General features: G+C 46.3%; 1 protein-coding gene across 2 annotated transcripts in view; it reads right to left on the reverse strand.

Annotated features, from left to right (window-relative positions):
- Nucleotides 1-18,822, reverse strand: part of ephb2b (eph receptor B2b) — a gene marked incomplete at both ends in the record, with an annotated part of 145,496 nt that extends 126,674 nt beyond the window's left edge. For both annotated transcript variants that reach the window (XM_084440900.1, XM_084440899.1), the window contains one exon: nt 18,768-18,822. In XM_084440900.1, the coding sequence (XP_084297026.1) occupies nt 18,768-18,822 (55 nt within the window). The remainder of the gene's footprint in view (nt 1-18,767) is intronic.
- Between the last annotated feature and the right edge of the window lie 4,028 nt (nt 18,823-22,850).

Below are 22,850 nucleotides of genomic sequence, written 5' to 3' on the forward strand. Positions count from 1 at the left end.
CTGTTCCAACTCTACCAAGGAGAGGGAAGAGCCCCGAAGCACTATTCACCCGCCCTGCCAGAACCGGCCCTCGGCTACCATCAGACGACTGGAACCAGCCCTGCCGCTGAATCCGGGTTGACTACACACCAGACCGACAAGATGGCGGATGACAGAAGAAGCCGTTGTCTTTCCTCTGTAAGCGCGAGCAGACGGGGACTTGTAAAACCGCAGAAGCGTCTTACTGCAGTTCGTACGCTCACAGGATCGGGTTCCAAACTAGGTTTTGGGGGAAGTCAAAATGAATGTAATATAAAAATAAAGTCACTATAAAATGTCTTCCGTCTATCCGTCTTGCATAGACAGACCTAGGTGCGTTATCTCCACACTTTGTTTACGCTGTGCCAGCGCTGGAGAAAGGTCTGGCTGAGTCAGACTACCCGTCCATATATACTCCACTAGGAAGTGGACTAAATGCCAAAGGGTAATTCACAACACGATTCCCAGCGTGTCAGAGCCAAACACACGTATGTTCTGAGCATCCATTGATTAACGCGGTCAGTTCTTGGGGGAGCGTTCCCCGGGAGAGGGCTGTGTCATGTCCTCCGACAACAAGCTTCATTTCCCCGGAGGAGCAAAGAGACACAGTCCTGACACGGCTCGCTGAATAATGCATGCTGACTAAAACGCTACCGCAGGGTGCTTCTGAGTGAGCCTCGCACCTTCACTGAGGACACCCCCCCAGGAGGAGCGCTCCAGCTGCTCTCGAACCCCAGGGAAGGGGGGCTGCACGAGCCCCTCCTCCTGCTTCAACAGACAAATATACAAATCTGGGGCCGGTGCCAGGGCCAGGGGGAGCGGGTGGGGGGGGGGGGGCAGAAGCACACTGTCACTCACCTCTTAGCTCCACAGACACATTTCCGAATCCCATCATCACTGAACATCAACTTGTCAATCACCGTCATTTCATCAATCGCAATTCATCAACCTCAAAATGAAAGCTTCATATCAAAATCAAAAGATTTGGCTCCGACACCGATGGATACACTTTATTTATCGCTATAATCTATAAAAAATATCCCTGCTGGCGGTGGATCTTCAGCGACGTGCTCGTCTCCCCGACCCTGCAGTGAGGTGTCCTCGTCAGCTTCACCGGTCCGGGCGGACGTCTCCTGACAGCAGCGCTATACGCCCCAATTAGGCCTGCTGTTCCTCAGCCCCTCCACACCTCCACCCTCCTCCTCCTACACCCCCCCTCCTCCTCCTACACCCCCGCTCCTTCTCCTACACCCCCCTCCTCCTCCTACACCCCCGCTCCTCCTCCTACACCCCCCTCCTCCTCCTACACCCCCCTCCTCCTCCTACACCCACCCTCCTCCTCCTACAACCACCCTCCTCCTCCTCCTACAACCACCCTCCTCCTCCTACCCCCCCCCCCCCCCAGACATCTAAGTGGCGCTGTTTCCGACACGCGCTAAAATGATAGAAAAAACACACGACCCGTCCCACACACACACACACACACACACACACATCTGGCCCTGCCTGCCTTCCCGGCCTGGCCGCCCGCGGCTCTTAAAAACCCTCGGCGCGCGTGTTCCCCCACGGCCGCAGCCACGTCTTCCTGTCAGGCCAGCGGAAAAGCTCTTAAAATCATTTGGCACTGATGAGGTCCTAACAGGACCCGGAGTGGCAGGTAAAGCGTTTCCTCGGGAGCGCTGTGTTTTCCGCCTCGCCTCTCCCCGAAGCTCTTCATATTTCCCATCAGCACGAGGGTGACAGGTGCTGGGACGGGGGAGAGGGAGAAGGGGTCTGTTTTTTTTCATTGACAAAAAGGCTTAGGATGAGAGGACCGGAACAAAGGGGGAAAAGATGGCCGTCCGACTTGTTGTTTCAAAGTGCGCAGGCTTGTGTTCCAGGGAGAGGCCATTGAGACGTGCCCCCAGGCCGCCCAACATGAGTGGGCGGCACAATAATGGATTCACACACGTCCTTTGTCAGCTGAAGGATTAGACGGTATGATTCTTCAAAGCTGCTATGCGTGACAACAATTGAAATAGGGAGACCGCTAGACCCGTACCTCTCTCTCTCCCTCCCTCCCTCCCTCTCTCTCTCTCTCTCTCTCTCCCTCCCTCCCTCTCTCTCCCTCTCTCTCTCTTTCTCTCCCTCTCTCCCTCTCTCTCTCGAGTGCTGAAGTGTTCAGTCTCTGAAGTGCACCGCCTCAGGAACGGAACCCAAACTGGAGAGCCTATTACAAAGCAATTAGCTGGGTCAGCGTTTACCGTTTATGGAAACGTCTCTGTAACGGCGCATTATAACCCACGCTGGGAGAGCGCTTCCAGTTTCCACAGAATTAAAAGTTCGATCATTCACGTTTAATTCTCGAAATCTTCAAAGTCGTATTAGCATACCGATTCTGCACATGCAGCCCAGACAACTGGTGTAAGCGGACATTACTGTATAACTGATATGCGAACGGGAGTGTTTGAGGGCAGGATCATTCAATCGGTAAGTGGCACAGGGTTTACGGTTGCAAACGGTTTACAACGTTGGAATCGTCTTTTTCAAGAGGGGTTTATATAATCGTCAAGGGCCTCCTGTCAGTGATATGAGCGGGTGCTAACCTCAAGCCAGCTCGAATCCTCTACCTGATATACTCTGTCTAACCACAGAGCCATTCCAGTCAGGTCTAATCAGGGAGGGTCAACGTACAGGAGCCTCCGGTGAAAACTGATCCAACCGCCAAGCGAGCTGCTGAGTCTAAGTCTCTATCAACCTTTATTTCCGTGGTGAGGTCCCCCACCACCCCCCCAAAAAAAGTTTTTTTATTCAAGTAGACCCACTTTTCTTCTCTCCACATTGCACTTCTGTATCTGAGCCTTTAAATATTTCAGCAGGTGTTTCTCTCCCTAACGAGCACTGTTTAACTATTTAGGCATACCCTCCGCCTGACAGCGTGCTCGCTCTTCAGTTTCACACGACATGGATTCAACACCCGTCTGAGAAAGTCTAGAGAACTCTGACAACGAGAGAAGTTTATAATTGACTAATAATGGATTATACTGATATACTGCACTAATAATGAAGTTGAACTGTGTGTGTGTATGTGTGTGTGTGTATAGTACGTACGTACACAAGTGTGTGCTTGTGTATGAGAGAGAGAGGAATAGAGAGGAAAAAAAGTATGCACATCCAAAACTATTATGACATGCACTTTGACTATTTGACAACTGAGGTAAGTAGTGGGTTAAGGCAGACAGCAGGGGAGGTTTTGGTGACGAGATGTGGGTTCAGAGGGTAACTTTGTCCTGACCTTGTGTTCACACCTCCTCCACACTAATCCTGCCGCAGGCCTCTGATTTCCATGCTAATGCCTTAATGCCAAAAGTGCCTTGCTGAAAAAACCCTGCAGGTGTTGAGTCAGTCACAGAAGGCTGTGTGTGTGTGTGTGTGTGTGTGTGTGTATATGTGTGTTGTGTGCCAATGTACCGTGCGTGTGTATGTTGTGTGTCTACTGTATGTACCATGTGTGTGTGTGTTGTGTGCCTATGCACCATGTGAGTGTGTGTGTGTGTGTGTTGTGTGCCTATGTACCGTGTGTGTGTGTGTGTGTGTGTGTGTGTTGTGTGCCTATGTACCGTGTGTTGTGTGCCTATGTACCTTGTGGGCGTGTGAGTATGTTGTGTGCCTATGTACCTTGTGTGTGTGTGTGTGTGTGTGTGTGTGTGTGTGTGTGTGTGTGTGTGTGTGTGTGTGTGTGTGTGTGAGGGAGAGAGCATAGATGAATGTGTGTGTGTGTATGTGTGTGAGAGAGAGCATAAGTGAGCGTGTGTGTGTGTTGTGTGCCTATGTACCTTGTGAGTGTGTGTGTGTGTGTGTGTGTGTGTGTGTGTGTGTGTGTGTGTGTGAGAGAGAGAGCATAGATGAATGTGTGTGTGTGTGTGTGTGTGTGTGTGTGTGTGTGTGTGTGTGTGTGGTGTGCCTATGTACCTTGTGAGTGTGTGTGTGTGTGTGTGTGTGCGAGAGATGGAGCATAGGTGAATGTGTGTGTGTGTGTGTGTGAGGGAGAGAGCATAGATGAATGTGTGTGTGTGTATGTGTGTGAGAGAGAGCATAAGTGAACGTGTGTGTGTGTTGTGTGCCTATGTACCTTGTGAGTGTGTGTGTGTGTGTGTGAGAGAGCATAGATGAATGTGTGTGTGTGTGTGTGTGTGTGTGTGTGTGTGTGTGTGTGTGTGTGTGTGTGCCTATGTACCTTGTGAGTGTGTGTGTGTGTGTGAGAGAGAGGGAGCATAGGTGAATGTGTGTGTGTGTGTGTGTGTGTGTGTGTGTGTGTGTGTGTGTGTGTGTGTGTGTGTATGTGTGTGTGTGTGGTGTGCCTATGTACCTTGTGTGCGTGTGTGTGCGTGTGTTTATGTTATGTGCCTATGTACCTTGTGTGTGTGTGTGTGTGTGTATGTGTGTGAGAGAGAGAGCATAGGTGAACGTGTGTGTGAAAGAGAGAGAGCATAGGTCAACGTGTGTGTGTGTGTGTGTGCATACCCATCCCTGTGTGTGAGCTTCAGCATGCTGAGGGCAGTCCCCCACCCCCCACCCCTCGAGGTAGAAGAACGTCCGGGGAGAGTCGCCCACCAGAGCCCAGGTTTAACTGAGGCCCGTGTTCCCATTGCCCCTCGATTCCTCTTACCTGACAGCAACGGGGGGGGGGGGGGGGGGGGTTAGGCCTAGGGGGAGGGGGGGGGGGGTCTAGAGGAGAAGGGCGAGGTCTATTCCTACATATGCCATCGCTCACTACAGTGGCAGGGGCCCAGAGAGACGTTTGAGCTGCAAGCCACCCCCGAACACACGCACGCACACACAAGTACAGTACACACAGTCTCTCTCTCACACACACACAGGCGCACACCCTGCCAGGGGCGAGCAGAGATGTGGACAGGGGCGAGCAGCTAATCCCAAACATGTTTTTTCAATCCTTCCAACAGGCAGCGCTCTGACAGCCAGTCAATCAGGGAACCCGTACAGGCAGCACATGTACAGTCTGGGCCTCTCAACCCCCCCACCCCCCCCCCCCCCCCCGCCTGCCACACACCCCTGGCCTTCTGCTCTCTGCGAGGAGCTGGAATACTGAACACGTCCCATTCTACCGGTAGTAGTGTGGATAGGCCGACTGTATTGTTTTGCGAACATCCCAAGTCCACAGTGGTCACAGTTCATATGAGCACGCGCGAAGAGGACACTAACACTACCCCACTATTCGGTTTAATAAAACGCCATTACTCCATTTGAATTGCTAGCTTCTTCAAGTGGTGCGGCTGTCTAAAACAGTCGTTCCTGGAGGTGATCAGGTTCGTTAAGTCAGGGTGGAAGCGATACTGACGAGCAACGCGGTGACAGCTGTTTTACACGACTGGCAAACGGTTTTAACAGAAGCCGCGTTGTAATGATGGACACAGATGTTTGGTTGATGTATATTTGACAACTATGGCAGTGAGCTTACCGTGAACGGCATTTGCAGTTCTTATTTGACTGCGCTCTGACAATAATTCCTGCGTATGAATGCACTTTGAGATTAACCTACATGGGAGCTGTAAACAATGCATGACAGGCTTCCACAGGACTGTCCCTCGGGAAAAAGCCTCAGATAAGGAAGCATACGCATGTGAAAAACAGAGCTAAATCTGGTCGGATTCTGGTTGCAAGCCGGCCATTGTTTGGCCGTCTTTCTGCGGTTAATCACTCCTTCTTGTCATTCTTCATACCGAGCCCTATACTATTGTCATCTCGGAAATGACGGTATGGGTTGCGAGTGCGTGGGGGCGTGCGAAGCGCAAAGGGAGCCACGCTCTGCCTCGGCTGATATACATGTCAGTTTGCGTTATCTGCAGTTGAAAAAGCTATTCAGTGGGCATGAATAATAAACATTCTACACATTTAGCCATATCATATGACTTATTCATTCCTTTTAATGGTCTCTGCTGGGTCTCTCTGCATTGATTCCACGGCCGCAGCAGGTCTCCCGAGATGGTCTATGGATTTTCCAGCTGCCCTCCGAAATTATCCTGTGTGATTACTATCTGAGAGAGGTCCTGCTCCAGGAAGGTACGGAAAATAGGCATCATCATCACTCCTCCAGTCCGTATACTGTGTGTGTGCGTATGTATGTATGTATGTACGTGTGTGCGTGTGTTTGTGTGTGTGTGTGTGTGTGTGTGTGTGTGTGTGTGCGTGTGTGCGTGTGTGTGCGCACGCTCCAGTTCCAGGGAGCAGCCTCATACCCGCGGCCGTCAGGCGTATATGTTAACTGACCCCGGTGGACACATATCAGCTTTGGCCCGTCTTTGGCCGCTCACAAAACGGTGGGCGTGTGTCTTGGGGGGGCTGTATAATATACTATATCCTGCCTAAACTCTTTACAGGACAGAAATGAGGGTAAAATAACAAGAAGACGGAGATGGAACAAGAGCGATACATGACTTCACAGCGTGAAAGGTGGGCGGTCATCACAAATTAGAAGCCAAGGCTGGTAACTGCCCCCCCCCCCCCTGCTGAGTTTGCGTCCTGGGAAGTGATTATGCAAATGCAGGTGTGCTTTGCTCTGCCTATATGGAGAATTAATCGTCGGAGCTATTAAAAGAGAAACGGTAATGACCTCTCATCGAGATCTAATCCCACGAGGGGCGCAGCCTATTGATCAGGACCTGTAAACCAGGGTAAGCTGTGAGTGGAGGTGAGGGGGGGGGGGTAGCCTATATGTGTAAGCTGCGAGCGGAGGTGAGGGGGGGGGCTAGTTTATATGTGGCTCAGCAGGAAAACACTCCGATTTTTTGTTTTATTTTTTTATTCAGCCTTTATTTAACCAGGAAAAGTCCCATTGAGATTAAAAATCTCTTTTTCAAGAGAGACCTGGCCAACGGGCCAGCAGTGCAATCCAAACACAGAGTTACAGATGGAAAATACAACAGAAAACACAGACGCAACAGTAATACAATTTACACATGTGACTTGGTGATTTGGCTATATGGCAATACGCCAGTTAAAAACATGAACATACTGTTAAATCCACCTCTAAAACCTTCATAGTGGATTTAAAAACAGACCTGCTTCTCAAGTTTGAGATCATTTTGTAGCATGTTCCAGGCAGAAGGAGCCGAATAACTAAAAGCCATTTCCCCCTTTTCTGTTCTGACTATGGGAACAGACAGCAGCAAGAAGTCCTGTGATCTTAAAGAGTATTTCCCAGTACTTTTTTGTATAATGTAGGCACAGAGGTGATGATGCTGCGACGCTGTGTTCAACTGTAGTGACGGGGGTTAGATACACAGTACTGACAAAAGGCCAAGATAGGAATCCTCTGGGTTTGAGAGGTGATTCCTTTATTGTCTTTGGGAGGTCTGTTGTGATAAGGAGGGGGGGGGGTTGGTTGATAGAGAGAGAGAGAGAGAGAGAGAGAGCTACAGACTCCTCGACATAATTCGCTCTGTCCTGCTGTTGCCCTGATAACACACTAGCTGAAACAAACCAAAACCTAGAGACGTCTCTCCGTGAGCAGTCGGCCGGCCTTTGTAAATCCTCAGAGCATCCGTCACGTCCCACCTGCCGCCCCCCCCGCCCCCCCTCCCGTAATCTGCCAGCCCCCGGCTCGGGTTCTTACACCGCGGCTAAGTCTGCGCAGAGGGCCAGCCCCCTCTGGCCCGGCCCGGCCCTGAGTAATTGGACTACAGCCGCTTAAGGCGCTAAGCAGGAGTGCCGTTAGCCTTCTGTTGTGGTGACCCCTCGCCTTCGGGCCCGGTTATCTCCTAACCCTCCATTTTAGCCGGCACGCTATCGCGGCTCCTGCATGGCCGCTCGCGTCTATTAGCGTCCCCGATTATCAAAATGGCCCCTGTGTTTTTTGTTGTTTTTTAAGGTCTAGTCCACAGCGCGACACCCTGCTTTGCCCTGCTTTAACCCCAAATGTAACTTTGGCCCAGAGCTAACTAGGAAGATACACCTGTGACTGGCCACCCCTACACAGACTACTATAGCTACAAAACCATTTCTCAAAAATGAAGTGTGCGGCTACATTTAAGCCCTTCTAGCTTCTCTGAGAGGGTTTAGGCAATTGATTCATGCCGTATCTGAATTAATCTGGGAACAACAAAAGATTAGCGGCGGCTCTGTGAATGGCGCAGAGTGACAGCCAAGGGCCAAATCAGTTCATTATCTTCCCTAATTCCCTCTGCGCTGCACTAATGCAATTAGATGTGAATAAATGCCTCACTTCTGAAGTTCATCAACGTTTGTCGTTTTTATCTCGCTACCTTCCAAGGTATTATGATCTCGAAGATAGCGGCACCACACCGCGTCTCTCCTTGAACAACGGAAACTAAGTTTGTGTGATTTCTGCCCTCCCGCTCGGCATTCAGACTTCATCCCGACTGTTCGACCTACTCTGCTCTGAACAGCCCTCTTCAGAGGCCCAGATCTGCAGCAGTACTCTACTCTGCTTTGTCCTGCTCTGTTCTTCTCCGCCAGGATAACACAGTGCTGCCGCTGAGCCTGTCTGCTCCAACACCACCAAGACCGCCATCATCCGTTCCAGGACACCGGGTCCTGTCTCCCGCTCGCCCCCTAATCAGATAGAACGTCTGCTCTGGGAGCTCGCTGCCATGCTGGAGGCCCTCTCTGCGGCTAACGGGAGACAGATAGCCAGCTTGATAGACCCTGTACAGCAGGACTGGAGGGGTGCAGAGGAGAGGAGAGAGAGGAGGGGAGAGGAGAGGAGGGGAGGAGAGATGAGGAGAGGTGAGGAGGGGAGAGGGAGGAGAGAATAGGAGAGGAGAAGGGACGGGGTCTTGGTATCCAAAGAGAAAGAGAGAGGCAGGTAGACGGAGAGAGAAAGGGGGAGGTAAAAGAGAGAGAGACAGATGGAGAGAGAGAAAGAAACAGAGATCCGTGTGTCAGTGTGCTTCTGCAAAAGCACAAACGAGTCCTGCTGAGGCCATTAACACCGACAGGGACTGAAATTGGTCAGTTGGGCTGCAGCTTTACAGGAAGACTATAGGGAGCCAACCCCCAACAAGGCTGAGAGAGAGAGAGAGAGAGAGAGAGAGAGAGAGCAAGAGAGAGAGAGAGAGGGAGGAATAAAAAGGTAGATGTCACGTGGGTCCAGCTGATACTGTAGATGTGGTGTGCAGCCAGGGCCAGAGCAGGGCAGACTAGAGCGGAGCAGAGGTAGCGGTTCAGGTGGAAAAAGGCTTCCCTTTGTGATGCAGATGACAACGCAATCAGGCCCTCTTTGTGTCGGGCCCCGGCGGGCCCTGCTCCCGGGGACATTGAGAGGCGGACACTAATCCGCTGGGTTTGTGTTCTCCGGGCGCGCTCAGAAAGGCAGCGCCACAGTACCTGGGGTGTATGCGGACGGGGGGTCCCAGAGACGAGGTCTGACCTCTCTCAGGCTAGATCCCCCTTCTCTTTCGCCTCCTCCTCCATTCCTCCAGTCTTTTCTTCCCTCTGATTGTCTCGATGGTTGGGTTCAACCTCAAGACCCAGTTGTTAATCGTTATAGAGGCGACGGTGTTTATTGTGCTGGTAATTTGCACTACAACACTCATTTCTAGGAAGAGGGTGATGGATGATCTTGGGTTTTTAATCAAGCGTTCAAATCCATGTGACAGACTGACGGTTTGTAATTGGCCAATCAAGCTCATGTTTTGGCCTTTCGTGGGAAGTGTGTGCAGAATCTTCGATCAAGGTCACAAATCTGAGAAGTGTAAACGTTAAAAATAACGTATCCAAATGCCGTACATAATTATTCGACAATCTCAAAATGTTTTTTGTATTAACCACCAAAAACAGTCATGTAATCCAGAGGTGTAAGTGCTTGCCAGCTTCTCTCATTGAATTATACTGTTAACTTTTATTGAGTCACATCTTAACGTCTTCTCTGGGAACTCAAACTTGGTTAGCCGTAACGAATTTAACGACCACACTCTCTACATTTGGTCATGAGGGAAGGCCGCCTGTCATGGCGTGTCAAATAAAATCATATCCACGCTTTTTTGTGGTAGTAAACATCTCTCTAAAATTGCAAATCCAAAGCCGTAAATATGCACCATATTGACGTAAATTGCCTTAGTCATAAGCCCTCACACCTAACCCTTTCCCCTGGCCCAGGCTGGAACCATTACCAGGGGATGGAACAGCACACCTATCCTTCACCGCATCGAGGAAAACAACTCCCAGTAGCGATCATTTAACCCAGCCTTATTTACGTGATACATAGGTGCTCAATTGTTCACCTCTCGTGGAAACACAGTACCTCCAGTGTAGCATAGAAACTGGTTATGTTGAAATTCTACACTTACCCCATTGGGAAATGGATATAGTGTAGGCGGTATTCAGCACAGTGCTTGTGTTGTGCCCGGTTGACCCTGCCGAGCCATTCCCCTGAATCTCTAATCATGTGGATGTGACTCTATGAACTCTGGGACTCAAAGGCTACATATATCCACTGGTTAAAGGCATTCAATGGCGTTTCAGAAGGTGGTCCCTGGGAAATTGTGCATCGCGTGTCTTCTAGCACACACGCGAGGACTTGTGAGCATTGTGGTGACATTTCACACATATCGCTTCTTAAAATAATGGCCTATGTCATATTTTCTAAAGTTTTTCAAAAAACACAACAAATAAAATGGCCTAAGTCAGCATAAAGGCATAGGTTGATATAAGCCATAATACTGGCGGAGCATGAGCAGTGTGATCTTTTCAATTGAGGATGTAGGCAATTTCACCAGAGGTGGATAGCATCATGAAGAGATGACTCTGGCAAAAAAATAAATGTTTTCCTCAGAAAATGACAAACCATTATTTTCAAAAAGGTGACGATATACCGCTCTGTAAATTTCTGTGTGAAGCCTAGCCTTGTAGCTACAAGTAGAACCCCCCCCCATATTTCTAGACCAACCAGAGGTGTCCATATCGGCAAGCCAATTGGAGGCATTGTTTTGTTTCAGTGGGATGTGACCTACCTTGCTACTCGTCATCTGCGCTGTCTCAGCATGTAAACAGTGACGCTGTTCTAAACATTCAAAATGAGAACACTTTCCGAAAGACCTATGTGGAGAACACAAGGACACACAATATTGTTTGGGGGGGAGATAATCTGAATGAACAGTGCTGGAATCAAACCTGGATCACCCGCACAGAAATAAATAAATAAACAACGCACAGATTCACTAGGCAACACAGATTCACTAGGCAGTAGCCTTGTCGTTAGCTCGGGGAGCTACAGTAACACAGCCCCCTGATCTCTGACAGGGGTGCCAAACACAGCCCCCTTATCTCAGGCAGGGGTACCAAACACAGCCCCCTGATCTCAGGCAGGGGTACCAAACACAGCCCCCTGATCTCAGGCAGGGGTACCAAACACAGCCCCCTGATCTCAGGCAGGGGTACCAAACACAGCCCCCTGATCTCTAACAGGGCATGAACCTGAGACTTCAGCTGAACATACAGTACATCCCTTAAACAGCCCCGTCAGCAACAGGGGAGAACACAGAGCTTAATACACAAATGTTGTTACTATGTACACGTCGCATAGCATGCATTGTTTCCTGTGGAATTGATCTCCTGGTGAGGTGGTGCCAAGCTCAAGACCGCCAAAATAGGGAGGAGTTCTATACCAAAGTGGGGGGGAAGGGGGGGCGTTTCAGAGTTTGTTTTTTGTTTTTTTAATTAAAATTACTGTTTGATGCCCATTGATGCTTAACTGCATGCTCATACAGTCTAAACCATCAGACTGTCTTTCTAATCTCTAATTTTCACTCTCTCCTATCTCCTTCCTTCTCCTCTCTCTTCTCCTGCTCTCCTCTCAACAGCCTCTATCCTCTCCTCTCACCTGTCCCTCCACTCTGTGCTGGCCCTGTCTTCTCCTACCACAATCACTGCCGTTTTTACATAGCTTACATAAATAATAGGCTAGATTAGGCTATGCTTAACTGATATTTCGTTGCATTTGCTGTTGCTTTGACTGGCACTTTTTAGGTGACTGGAGGAACATTAACGCAAGCTAGCGTCGTTAAACTTTCGGTTCAGCCAGCCAAAAAGACGGTCGCTCAATAAATCAGTCAGTCAGGGCAGCGCCTCTGATTTGCATGTTGTACTCTCGCTTGTGGTGTGGGCCGTCTCGTTGACAATGCTTGCTGACTGACAGACAGCAGCGTGTAAGCTGCGTAGATGGAGGCTCCGCTTCGACTCAAACATAGGCTAGGCTACTGGGTGCAAGCCTACTGGGTGCATGTGTAGCTCCACGTCGTGTTTCTTCACTGTATTTTTAGATAATGTTACATATTTATCACACTTCAACTATATTTTTTACTTGGCCGATCAGACAACTGCATGAGGCACAGTTTGCCCGAACAGAGTTTACTGGTCTAGGGGAACTGCTCTCAACATCATTCTACTTTCTGTTCCTCTTCAAATATTGTCGGATGTCCATCTGGAAAATGTAGGCTTTATGCTTTAGGATCCGCCAGTTGTCATCAGCGAATGATAAGACCAAATAGGCCAGAGATGGGCAGGACCTGTCTGGACTTTTTTTTTTTTAGCAAATGTATGCTGTGGAGGCAAGGATTTTGCCGTGGCGCCACGCAAAACCTTACCAGCGGAACACTGGCATGTGCTCAGACACTGTATCAAGTGTCCTCCCCCTTCATTGATTTAAATGTCTTATCTAGATTGTAAGCTTTTGGAGATTTCATTGTTTAAAAAGAACAGCATGGGAACGATACAACTATAACATGATTATTTTTATTTTATTTATTTTTACAAAAGAGCATGTTTAGTGATCTTTTCTGCTGTTCTTCTGTTTTATGTCTCACACTGTTAAACGACCCCCCCTCCCCCCCAAAAAAAAGAAAGAAAAAAAAGAAGAAAAAGAGTAGGGCACTAGCTAACAGTGCAGTGTTGTTTTGGTGCCCCATGTGGTTCACCCATATCACCAAAGACCCTGCTAATCCCTATAAGCCTATTCTGCTTTAAATTAAACAAAAAATCACTCACAATAAACACACATTGTCCTTCATTATTTTCTGATCAAACAGCCACTTACACCAGCCATAGCTGCAGTATATTCGTGTTTTTATTTGATCAAAAGCAGCGAGGTCCGGCTGACTTCACGTGAATAAACACGCTGTGCCGTGACCATCGGGGTGTGGGCGGAGCCACCGGAACACGACCGAAACAAAAGACAGCCAGCTCAGACTGCAGCCACAATGATGTCATGCCACGCAGAGAGAGTGAAAGAGGGGACTCGTTTTTTAGAGAAAACTGTCCCCCCCCCCCACCCGCCATCCCCTCTCGCTTCCCCCGGCCGGCGCCCCCCGACCTCTCCGAGCCTCACCAGCGATACCCCTGCCTTCATCTTGACCCCAAGGTAGCCCGCGGAGGTCCCCGAAATGCGACACCCATCCCCGGCCTGAAACAACTGGTACCAGCACTAATTGAAATTTTGCATGCGAAGTGACAATGCCTGGGCCCTGGGCAGCCAGGATTAGGGCCTGAATGGAGGCGGATTCTTTGTGAAAGTCCACAGTAGTGGACCGGCGCGCAGGCCAGCTCCCCTGCATCTGCTTGCTGGGCCGACTGAGAAAACACTGGATCGTGTACGGCCGCTCATTTTACCTTTTTTTAATCTCGTTTCGGCGCGCTCCCCCCCACCCCTTCCCCCCCCGGCTGTCTTTTGTTACTCTTCCAAAAACCATAACGCCCGCGTGTTTGGATAACACTCCTTTCCTCTACTCCTTGCAGCGGTACAGTTAATATGGGCTTCTTACATTTACAATCGAAAGCAGCCCACGCAAACTTTTCAAAAGATTAACGATTGGTAGCTCCGTGCCTGCAAACAGCAGTTATCAATGTGTGGTAGAGAAATTGCAAAGGGATAAAAATCAAAACCTGTTTGTGGAGGAGTGCTCGCTCGCGAACAAGCACAGACATTCTGATCCCCGTGTATTTTCAGAATCAAACATGGAGCTGCTGACTGGTGTGTAGTAACGCCGGGGTCGAGGGCTGAAATAGAACTGCAATACCGAAGAGGAGGAGGAGGCTAAAGGTTGAAAGCAGAGGACGCTGTCTCTGTACAGGATTCGGTCTGAGCGGTCTCCTCAGACCAGCATTATTGATTGAATTGAGAAAACACTGCGCACTCTTCGACAGTAGGCTAGACCTATTAAGTTAGAGCCTGTCCTCTCGGTGTATTTGATGAGGGAAGCACATAAATCGTGTTGTTGTCGATTGAGTGCAGCTGGCAGCACGCCAGGTTGTGGCGCAGGTAAACAGAGGGGTGAATCAACAGATCAAATGTCTGACACCACAGGCTGTCAGAGAGAACAGGATTGTGACCTGAGCGAACATAACGCAAGGCACTGTGGGACATTTGGGACAGCTAATGACCGATTTGTAGTAGTAGATTGGGATAGACATTGTGGAGGTGTTTATTTCTTATCCAACTAAAAAGCTCTGTGGAATGGCGACCTGCTGTATTGTAAGCTGCAAAAAACATCTCTCACGATGAGTGTGGTAAATGTATTGCTAATGGAGTGCGATTTTCCAGCTGTCCAGCTTGGAAGCAAAACAATGGGTTAACAAAGAGGTGTTGCATAGCATGGGTAGCAACCGTAAGAAGAACAAACATCACCTTCAGCAACATTTTCCTGACATGTTGTGTGTTCACTGCATTTTCACAGGGTAAATTATAATCAAAACACATTTAACTGTGGGTATGGCTAGCACCGCACACCGCAGGCGCGCGTAGGGTATCCTAGCTGTGCTGTTTGTTGTAGTGTTATTGCTACACAGTTAGCTTTGCACAACTAGCTGGCTGCATACCTGCAAAACTAATCAAATAAAGCCTATGTTGTGTGTTTTCCAGGCATTCCAGCCTATGGAATGCTACAGTGTCATCCTGACTGGTTACCTTTAGTACACCCTGGGCACACAGAATTGAAAGCAGCGCACACTGAGCGGTTTAAGCGGAGGACAAAGAGACAGTGAGCTCTCACAGGGAACAACACAGCTCCTGCAACACCGCCGGATCTAGCTGGCCAGAGATCAGAGATGGATGTGGCTACTTTCCTTGACAAGATTGTGTTAGTTGGTGCGCTCTGCCTTGATATATATATTTCCGAGTCAATATTAGTCAATGTTAATCAACATTGACTACTATGTCCCCCAGTGTTGTTTTGAAACCTTAGTGAAGCTGTATACTTTTGACTTCGTGATGTAGACTGCATTAACTCATTGAGATTTTCCAAAAAAGGAAAATAAACTCAGCAGAAAACCTATTGCCACTGAAAAGCCCAAATAGATTTTTTCTCTGTTGATTTGTTTGTTGTTGCTCTGTGCTTGTGGTTGCTGTAAGCAAAATGAACGTAAACAACGAGTTACCAGGACTCTAGAGTCTAGAATACTACCCTGAATGCAATAAGCCAAGACGTGGTTGCCTATGATATCTCTAACAGAGCGCTGGTTCCGTCTTCAGTCTTTACAAAGCTTGTCTGCTCTCATTAATTAGACCAGAAAGACTTTTCACAGCAACGTAGAGTAAGCCTGTATTTATACTCCATCCTATTCTCAAACGACTGCAAATTTGTTCAAATAAATGAACCAACCATCACACAGATTCTGAGAAGAAAGGCTGAAGAGACTCAACATGAACAAGCACAGCTAGCTGTTTGGACCTATGCTTGCGTGATGAACAGTAGCCCTCCCAAATGCCTAATGGTTGGGTATGCAGATTCGATACACGATGGTCACGCTAGCAAAAAAAAAAAAAAAGAAAAACTAACAACTGTCTAGTGTTTACAAAAACTAGTAACAAAAACTAGTAACAGCATTATATTCTAGGCATTCTCAGACAATTCCAGTATTACCACGAGAACGCTAGACAGCTTTCTTAAGAACTCAAACTATGACAGTTCAAAGTGGAACCTTCACCAGGGCGGCCATCTTGAGCTCATGACCTTGCAGCCGTCAATACTAGTCACTGTAACGCCCCTCTCAGTTGCGTGTTGTTGTTCGGATTAAGGCGGCAGTGACCTCTTTTTCAACTCTTGATTTTTTTATATGTGGCCCACTCCTGCAACTTCATTGGATGATGGGCTGGGGTGACATGAAGGGTAAGATGGCGGGCGCCGACGGTTTAGGCCGACAAGCCATCCTATCGAAATTGAATAAACTTACGAGTGTTAGCCTACCTGTTTCTGTACTGTATTTTGATTTTGTAAATGTTTTGTACATCTTGTTATCTTACAGAATAAATAAAAGGGGTAACAGAGTAGCCTTCAGTCTCTCCAAAAGAAAAAACCATTGGACTATTGTCTGTAAGATACACTATGGTGGATCGGAACCAAGACTGTATGATTACGGATCCCGGCTTAAGCCTAAATATTGTCCGGGGACCAAGAAGGGGTCTGTAGTGGTCTCCTTGGTCTTTTGGTTTACACTTGCGATCTGCTAAGAGCAAAACAGAACAAAGCATTTCAATTTACGCATACTGTACGCATACTGTACACATGATCCGTCTATCACTGCAAGTGAAATGTTGTCTCCTTTCTCAAGGCTTATAATATCTTTTGCAGTCTCACAAGATCACGTCATATAGCCACGTCTGCATTCCAGAGAGAGAGAGAGAGAGAGAGAGAGAGAAGAGAGAAAGAGAGAGAGAGAGAGAAAAAAAAGCAGCATTCCACTCAAAGCAATTGGTAGAGACATTTGTCTGCTATTGTTCGCTCTTTAGTGTCTACACTTTGTGGTTCCCTGTCTCTTGGGTCCAGAGACAGTTGTTAGGAGTGAAGTACATCACTTACCCTCGGAGAACAGCCGCAAGCTCTCCCCTTTACAACCTTTTCATTTCCTACCAGAGTGATTGCCTGTACTACCTGCAGTCCAACTCTTCTCAACTGGTAGGCCTGTTGATTCCGCTCATACTTAATGATGATTAATGATTATCAGTGAATAAAATGTATGCTTTAATGTACCCAAAGATGGAGAAAACACTTCTGATGGATACTGTAATTGCCATGCAATAAGAAATAAAATAATATTAATAAAAAATAAAATATTTTAAAAAGCACTACAGATAATTATACCAATAGGCCTACTACTAATATTAATAATAATCATCATGATAATTGTAATGGAACAGTAAATATATAATATGTGGATAGAGTATCTGTTGGATATCGCATACAATACATAAGTATTTTAAATGACCAAAATGTGATTCCTTAAACAGCCATGATAACGCGCGACTGTCATTATTTTATGTTATTAATACGTTGAGTAGGATTGGTAAAATGTGGTTTGAAAAAATATTGCCTTGGCTGTTGTTCTATGAATAAAAGATGGAATCAACCAAGCGAATCTCTTAAGACTATAAAATAAGGAGTGCATTAAGTGGTTGGTGTAAATGAATTAAGCCCACTCAAGTCAAGTAGCCTACTCCACTTTGTTATACAAAACAAGCCCACTCACTTCTCCATAGCCAGTAGTGTACACGAGATCAATCATTTAGCCTATTGTCAATGTGGCACACTTAATATTGATTATGTTTGAACTGGGGCCTATACAGGCCTAGATGAGTTCGCCTATGACAACGTAATCAACTTGCTGATTTGTAGCCTATCGTGTTCAACATCTCAAAAGGCTATTTATAGCCTACTATAAACCCTATTTGACCTGTAAGTTTAACATGTAGGCTAGTTATAGCCTATTCATAATTATGTGCTCAGGGTCTTCATAAAGCCTGTTAATGAATCAGGGCCATGCCTAAAGTCTACAGTCCAATGTCAGCCCTAAAAATATTGTTTGTTTGTGCGAAGGCTATTTTAAGATGATATCTAATTGCGCACAATTGATAATTGCAGGGGTGACCTGCAAGGGTAGTTTATTTGGTCAGGAACGGTAGCCATTCTAGCCAATTGCTCCATTCAGCTGGTCAATAATCTATTGGGTCGTGGAGATTTCTGGCATATTTCAGGCTTTACTTTTATAGCCCGTCACGATTTCTAGTCGCAGCCCGTTCACACTAGCCTACGGTGTATAACTTTTCAATTAGTAGTGAAAGACGTTGGAACCTCGGGACCTCCTAGTTCTATTGAGAACCTGTTTCAATTTACAACTGTAGCTCGCGCAGCCTACTCATCGCGTTTTGCGAGCGCAGCCCTCTGTGCCTCGGCGGTCTGCGGTGATGCTTCGCGCAAAATGATGTGGCTACACTATCAAGCGTGCAACAAACCCAACAAAATGCGATATTGTATCGCATAGGTACCACTGCCCGAGGCAATCTGAGACAGAAACGCTGTTTTCATTATAGGCTACATTGCACACAATTGAGGGAATAAACGCCATGCCGCCTGCACGGTAAAGTGTCCGTTCACTTTCGCGAGGGCTGCTGTTCAGGACAGGCGGCTATACCGGGTATATGTCCCAATTAAACCTATTGATGCCATCTACTTATTGGCAGGTGTATAACATAACCCGGTGTATATGCAAAACAGCAGGCTACATCATCTGTACCTGTGGGGATGCGGGCATGTTGGTGCAACATCCATAGCCTGCACTTCAGTAGCCAATGGCCAAAAACGCAACACAATTGCCCCCCCCCCCCACCCCCCAAAAAATATTGTCTCAACATTTCAATACAGCGAATTGTTTGGCTGCTGAAAGGCAAGCAATCAACACGCTACAGCCAGAAACTGTCAGCCGGCCGTATGGTGTTTTTCACAGGGGATAAAGAATTGTCTTACCTTCTACAGCTATCACGGCGGGTAGTATTATCCATAAAATCCATAGAATATCCATTATTGGTTTCTTTGAACGAAAGTGTAAAAAGCCCAGACATTCAAATATGATAAATCCTGAAAGCCATTGACAGCGAATGCTGCCGGGAGACAAGCGGACTTTCAGCTTCAATACAGTGACCAGATGCCATAGAAAAGAACTCAAATCTGGACCAAGTTTGGACGAGACCAAATGCAGCAGACAAGGGGGAGCAGCGTGCAATGCAGATGTGTCCGTGCGCGTTCAGGCTCCCCAGATCTCAAACCCAAATTATTTATGTAAATAAACAGATAATAGAATAGAAATTGTATACTTAATACATGACTTTATTTATTTATATAAGTGTTGAGATTTGGACACGACGTAATCTAACCCTCCAAGAACAACTTCCAGAATACCCGCTGTCAATCATGGGAAGAAAGGCTCTGAACTGCCTCATCTATAACTGATAATTAAGACTTTTAGAGGTAGGGGTTACTTTGTGAGGAAAGAATAAGGGACGAATACCTCCTTGCTCTGTTCATGACCGTGGATTAGATTTGTTGGACTCGGACTAGTGTTAAATTGTGTTGCTTGTAGACTGTAGCCAATGAGTCTCGTGGTTATTAAAGTTTAGCGCTCCTAACAGGTGACCGAGATGGAAAAACTAAACCAACTAAAAGTAAGTTAACTTATCACTGTGTTATTTGTTGTAGCCCTACTACATATATACCATTTGATACTGCGAGTCTCAATAGGTTATGAGCCAACTCCTATAGTGAAATAAGGTGTTTTCGATTAATTCAAGATAAATAACTTGGCAAATGTCTTAAATTTCAAGATTGCGCGGGGGGTAATTTCTCTAAGAGTTATTTTCAGCAGCTATAGGGTAAAGAATCGTTTGCAAATATTGCCTTGGACTGTGCTCATGAGAATATGGTTTGCTTATTCATTCCATCATATAAGCCATGTGCATACAGGGCCTACGAGCATGAAAAACACGAACATGCACGAGCACATCCACCAGAATGCATCAGTGGCGTCATATCTCACAAGCCTCTGTGGCTGCATCATCAATACCGATTTGTATAGGCCTGTCTGTGTTTCTGATTTAATTGCAATTTGATAATGACTACTGATGATGGTGTCCTATTCAAATGGACTAACCTTCTCTGCATCAATCTTGTAAACTTGAAGTAATTACAGCATACAGCCTAATATCTCAGCATGTTTATCGACGTACTGTATTAGAACAGTTCTCCGTGTTTTAATACAGTATTAGTTGAGGATATACTGAATGACTCAATCACTTATTATGCACTTGCTGGCAGAATGGGTGATGCACTGGATTTACATAGCCTACTGCATGGCACATTTTCAATCAAGCAGCCCTCAGGATATATTGCTCTGTTGTGTTTGGCCCTCCAGTAGAACGTAGGCTATTATTTAGGCTATCTGAACAGCATTCTTTTTTGTTCGTACCATAATTAAAATGTAGCAATAGTATTATCATGAACTCTTTAATTGCATTTTGTATTAGGCTACTTTATCTTTGCCCGTGTTTAATTTATTTAGTGATATATTATGAATAGTTTGCGTATTGTTTATTGTTTATTTAGGATCCCCATTAGTCATTACCTCAGTCATGACTACTCTTACTGGTGCGTATGCATGAGAATAGTTGATAATACTGACTAAGCCATTCAGAAAAGGAACCTTATGGTGTATTTCTCGCTGATTTGTAAAGACGTGATTCTACATGTATAGTGAACCTTGAGACGACAGGAGGTCTGTCTGGCTCTGTGTTGCTCTCCCACTGATCCATGTAAAACAGCTCTTCCTTTTAAACGTATGGTATTCCCATGAGGAACGCTATATTGTTGCCAGTCAATTTATTAAATGAATGTGAAAAACGCTTTTTTATGTAGCCTATCTTAAGAACCAAATTACATTACAATTATTTCAATGTAGGCCTAATTGCATTGCACGATTTTGTTACAACATTTTAACTGATTAGGCTGTAAATTAGGCTGCACAAAGTAAGGCTTTATAAAGTGCCTAGAGATATTCTTAATTTACTCTTGAGCTCATGTGAAAATGAAAAAACATAAATATGACATCAGGTCTGAATGTGAAACAAGTTGCTTTTCAACATTTGCCTCGTGTACACACAAAACATGGCTGGTGGTCTTCATGTCGTCTAAGATTGACATAGGATTTCTGTTGGAGCATTTTGATGTTTTCACGGTTTCAATACATTCAACACATATGCCTATCTCTAGAAGCCAGAATTAACCAGTTCAGGTTGAGAGAGTTCAACTCTCTTAGTCAGTATGGCTCATAAAGAGCACTGTCAGGGACATATATTTTGGGAATTATTTTCCAACCCCCTCAGCCCATAGCATAAGCATACATAATAGTACAACCTACAGTTTGAGTTTAAATAATGTACATGCGCCATGTGAATATCAACATTTCAGGGTTTTTTTCCCTCCACGGCAGTAACATACAAATTTCTAAGCAACATTTTGTAGCTGTCTGTAGTTTGACGGTGAAATGACATCTGAATTCATTTCATTCTGTGTGCCAAGCCACAAACAGAATTTTGGAATTTCTTCAAGCACTATAAAAGCGATTTCCTGTCGCTGCAGCTGGTAGTCTAATCCAAATGATTTTTTTAAGAGTCTGAGGCATAATGGGTAAAGAAAAAATTACAGTTCGAGATTTTTCAGAAGGATGTGATGAACACGGGAGGTTGCCTTTTTATGAAATAGAACAGTAAGTCAGTGTGGGATCGACATCCGCCCTCCTCAAAACATTATTTTTTCATTCATAGCCTACATACCTTCGGGTTTTTCTTTTATGTATACAGACTAGCGTACAGTGCTCACACAGGCCTACCAATTTGCCACTTTGTAGCTGTGGCATATTACGTGGCATGGATAGCCACGGTGAAGAGGAGTCAGGCTTTGCCCATAGGCCTAGTAGGTAGATAAGCACCCCAGTGGCCCAAATTACACAAACGACCATGGTGTAGCCTACCCTAACTTTGAGTAAGATTTCAGGCTTTATAGTGTTAGTTAATTCTAACCAGAGAAGGTGGGCATACAGTAGCCTAGCCTACTCCATGGCATCAGAAACTAGAAGTGTTTCAATCCAAAAAGGCTGAAAGATATGTAACATTAACTTCTACAGATCAGACAACTTTTAAAGCATTACTACTTTCCAGTCTTCTGAAGCGCCCTGTAATAGGCCCTTAGTTGTAGCGTCTGGGAGTTATACGTTGAGGTAAGATGATTAGCCGTGCAGAAATGGTCCCACATGTGAGGGGCTGACCAAAACGCAGTGTTCTTCAGTGGTGCAGCTATTCAATAAAAACGGCTGTGGATCTGGTTACTTCATGTGCCACTCATCTATACAACTAAAACATAGGAAACCTGCATGGCATTTTTCTCTCACCAGGCCCACACATTTTATAGGCTGAATACTAGGCTAATTCAGTAGGCCTATCCTAGCCTACACGAGGCCTAGACTATAGGACAAGTTTCGTGTTTGATAACATGTTCTCGTTTCTTCTTTTTTTATATAGCCTACCTGGCTATGCGGTTTTAGATAATCAATACCTTTCGATGGTATGCGTGTCGACGTGTTAAAAACACATTTGGATTGATCTTGTGCTCACCAGTTCAAAAAAGTGTCTCACTCCGCTGATCTGTATGGCAGACTGCATGGGTATTTGTGAATAATTTCAAGGATATGAAAGTGTACAGAAATCTAACAAAACATGTAGGCTACTAGTCATCTATACGTCTTTAAATGCCTGTAGAAAACAAATGGGCTTGACACGGACTGAACACTAGTGCAAGCACTTAGCTGGCCGACCCGGAAGGAATAGGCCTATGTCTTATCCCTGTTGTCTACAATAGAAGTGCATCTTTCAGCCGTGCCGCTTGACGAGGCATCACTGTGATTGCATCAACAGTGCCATCTAGCGCTTAGAACGTGAACTGTCACAGTTTTGTTGCATGTGCTAATGAAACAGAATGCAAGGACGAATATTTGTGTGAAAA

The sequence above is a fragment of the Borostomias antarcticus genome (assembly GCF_949987555.1).
Source record: "Borostomias antarcticus genome assembly, chromosome: 7".
NCBI classification, from domain to species: domain Eukaryota; kingdom Metazoa; phylum Chordata; class Actinopteri; order Stomiiformes; family Stomiidae; genus Borostomias; species Borostomias antarcticus.